This window comes from Guillardia theta, assembly GCF_000315625.1.
Source record: "Guillardia theta CCMP2712 unplaced genomic scaffold GUITHscaffold_629, whole genome shotgun sequence".
Classification (NCBI taxonomy): Eukaryota; class Cryptophyceae; order Pyrenomonadales; family Geminigeraceae; genus Guillardia; species Guillardia theta.
The window spans coordinates 371-3,261 of NW_005434099.1; the positions used below are offsets into that span (position 1 = coordinate 371).

Genomic DNA, 2,891 nt, shown 5'->3' on the forward strand with positions numbered 1-2,891 from the left:
GCTGCTCCAAGCCTGCACGATGCTTTAGAGTCCTTCATCTCCATCTTCTCGATAGTCCTCGTCCTCCTCGTCCTCTTCCTCTCGTCCTCGTCCTCGTCCTCGTCCTCGTCCTCGTCCTCGTCCTCCCACTAGTCTCTACCTGTAGTGGGTGCCCATGGCAAAGGCAAGCTCCACTAGATGACCTGCCAGACAACCGGCCAAGTTGATCCTCCTCATCGTCTCCACCGCCTGCACGAACCTCAACGAGTGTGGAGGAGGGGGAGGGGGAGGAGGAAGGAGGAGGAAGTGGAAGAGGAGGCGTAGGGACCTGCAGCTGGAGGAGGTGGATTGCTCGCTCTGCATCCGCCGCCGAGAACCCGGAGCGAGATGAAACGAGGAGGAAGCGAAGAGAAGGATCGACGTCCTCGAGCTCAACCATGTCTGCTTGTCTCGCTGCCTTGAAGGGGATGAGAAGGGACGAGCAGAGGAGGCAATCAGAGTTCAAGACTGACAGGCAACAAGTTCTGCGTGTCGATGACCAGCCAAGGCAGCTTGCTCCTCGTTTGACGGAGAAACTCCACGACCTAGAGAGTTGATGAGGAAGGGAGAGGCGGAGGAGATGAGGGGACAAGGGAATGAATCGAGAGGTGGAGGAGAGTAAGAGGGTAGGAGGGGAGAGGAGAAGGTGGAGGAGAGTAAGAGGGTAGGAGGGGAGAGGAGAAGGTGGAGGAGAGTAAGAGCGAGGAAGGAGGAGGGTAAGAGGGGATATACGAGAAGCGAGGTTGAACAGGTGGAATGGAAGGCCGGAGGTAGAGGAGCTGAGAAGGAGGAAGGGGGTTGGGGGGATCGACCTCTCTTATCTTCTGATCGCTTCCTCCAGCCTCCAAGTCTACTCGAGGTGTTGCCATCTCAAACTGAGAGCATGAAAAGCTTGTCAAGACCCATAGGTGCTTGTCAACCCGCACAAGAGGGAGAGGCAGCGCCAGTACAGCCCAGGTGACAACTTGCACCGGCACACGCACCAGGCGAAGGACGAGAGCGCAAGGAGGAAGAAGAGAGAGATGAAAGGGAGAGGAGGAAGAGGAAAGAGAGAGAGCCAGGCTGAGAGATTGAGGAGGGTGAGAGGGGGACGAGGGGTAGCTTGCTGCTACGTCATACCGTTGGAGCCTCCAGCTCTCGCAGTCTGTTGTTGATCATTCGCAGAAGCATCTTGTCTTCTCTCCACTCCCCCGCTAGCACCGGCTCCCCTTCTAACCTCCGGCACAGACCCCCGAGCAGCCGCAGACGTTCGTCCTCCACCCCTGCTCCTGCTCTCGACAGCACGCCCTCTCCCTCAACGAAGATGATGCACCTGCCCCTGACTCTTCCTGACGTTGCTATCGCCACATCCCTCCTCCTCTCCGACCCTCCCTCAGCTAACCGCCGCTCGAACGCCTGCGAGTCTTCCAGCCACTCCTCGCGTGCTCTCTCGCTCTCTGTCTTGCTACGTGCATGTCGGACCTCATCTACCTCCTTCTCTCCGCCTTCTGACACTCCTTGATCCTGTTGCAAACTCCTCTGCTGGAGCTCCAACTCTCCTTCGTCCCTGATCCCGCTGACTTCCCCATCCTCTAGAACATTCTCCTCCTTTCTCTCCTCCTTTCTCTCCTCCTTCCTCTCCTCCATTCTCTCCTCCTTGTCCTTGCTCTCCTTCTCCACTCCCCCGCTCTTCCCCTTCTCGTCCTGGTCCTTTCCTCCACGGGCTACCATTGCCCCGATACAAAAAAATCCGCTCTAAAAAAAAGCTTTACAGACTGAGGCCCCTCATCCCCCCGCACGTGCGGCATGGCGCTAGCGGGGGTGGCGGTGAGCGTGACGGGAGCGTTTGAGCGGGAGAGGATGGGGCAGGCGATCAGGCGAGCAGGGGGCAGGCTCGACACCCTCGTGCACAAGAACCTCCACGTCCTCGTCGCCGATGACGCGGCCGTGCAGCGAAACACGCAGAGGGTCAGAAAAGCTTGCAAGCTCGGGGTGCCCATCGTCCGCGAGACCTTCATCCTCGAGAGCCTCCGGACGGGCAAGCGAGCCAAAGTCGAAGATCACCTGCTGCAGGTCTCCAAGGACGGAGATCACCTGCTGCAGGTCTCCAAGGACGGAGATCACCTGCTGCAGGTCTCCAAGGACGGAGATCACCTGCTGCAGGTCTCCAAGGACGGAGATCACCTGCTGCAGGTCTCCAAGGACGGAGAAAGCCCTGCGCACCGGAAGGCGACTGCCGATAAGCGTCAGGCGCCCAAGGAGGAGGTTGAAGGCAAGGTCCGAGCAAGAGAGGGCGATGAGAATGATAGACAGCCAGTTGAAGCGACGAGCAACCAAGCAGTTCAAAGCAAGAGACGAAGACAATTGAATCCTTTCAGCACGATCTTTCCCACAAGTTATCGGATGCTTGTTCGTGAGAGGGTGAGGTTAGCAAAGCCAGGGTAGTCTCTCCTTTTCCGAAAGTTTTCACTTTACCAATTCCAAACCGGAAACGATTTCCATCAAGTCACAGTAGTACTTTTTTCGAGCAGACTTCCCTTGCAGTTTTGCAGCTGTGAGAAGATGGGTAGCTGGGGTCATGCTCGCCTTGTGCTTGACAGAACTGAGTTGCTCAGCACAATCGATGCGTAGATGATCTTTATGAAATCAGCACATGAACACCAAATCAATCAAGTCTCTGCTATGATCCTCATCTTGAGCTGGAGCGACGCCTCATCTAACCAGTTGTGTGCAGCGGCCGGTCTTTCAAATTTGAGGCTACACCCAATAGGACTGACAATCTCAAGTTACAAAGGCGATGACAGCAGCAGTAAGCAGGAGGAGCAGGAGGAGCAGGAGGAGCAGGAGGAGCAGGAGGAGCAGGAGGAGCAGGAGCGAGGAGCGAGGAGGAGCGA

General features: G+C 56.9%; 2 protein-coding genes across 2 annotated transcripts; one reads left to right on the top strand and one right to left on the bottom strand.

Moving 5' to 3' along the window:
* Positions 1 to 473: 473 nt before the first annotated feature.
* GUITHDRAFT_122983 (hypothetical protein) lies at positions 474 to 1,728 on the bottom strand (the record flags this gene model as incomplete). The annotated part of the gene is made up of 3 exons (XM_005817725.1): positions 474 to 563; positions 831 to 893; positions 1,138 to 1,728. The coding sequence occupies 3 exons, from the start codon at positions 1,726 to 1,728 to the stop codon at positions 474 to 476; spliced, it is 744 nt and encodes a 247-aa protein (XP_005817782.1).
* Positions 1,729 to 1,803: 75 nt separating this feature from the next.
* Positions 1,804 to 2,442, top strand: GUITHDRAFT_122984 (hypothetical protein; the record flags this gene model as incomplete). Its single annotated transcript, XM_005817726.1, has 1 exon — positions 1,804 to 2,442. The coding sequence occupies one exon, from the start codon at positions 1,804 to 1,806 to the stop codon at positions 2,440 to 2,442; it is 639 nt and encodes a 212-aa protein (XP_005817783.1).
* Between the last annotated feature and the right edge of the window lie 449 nt (positions 2,443 to 2,891).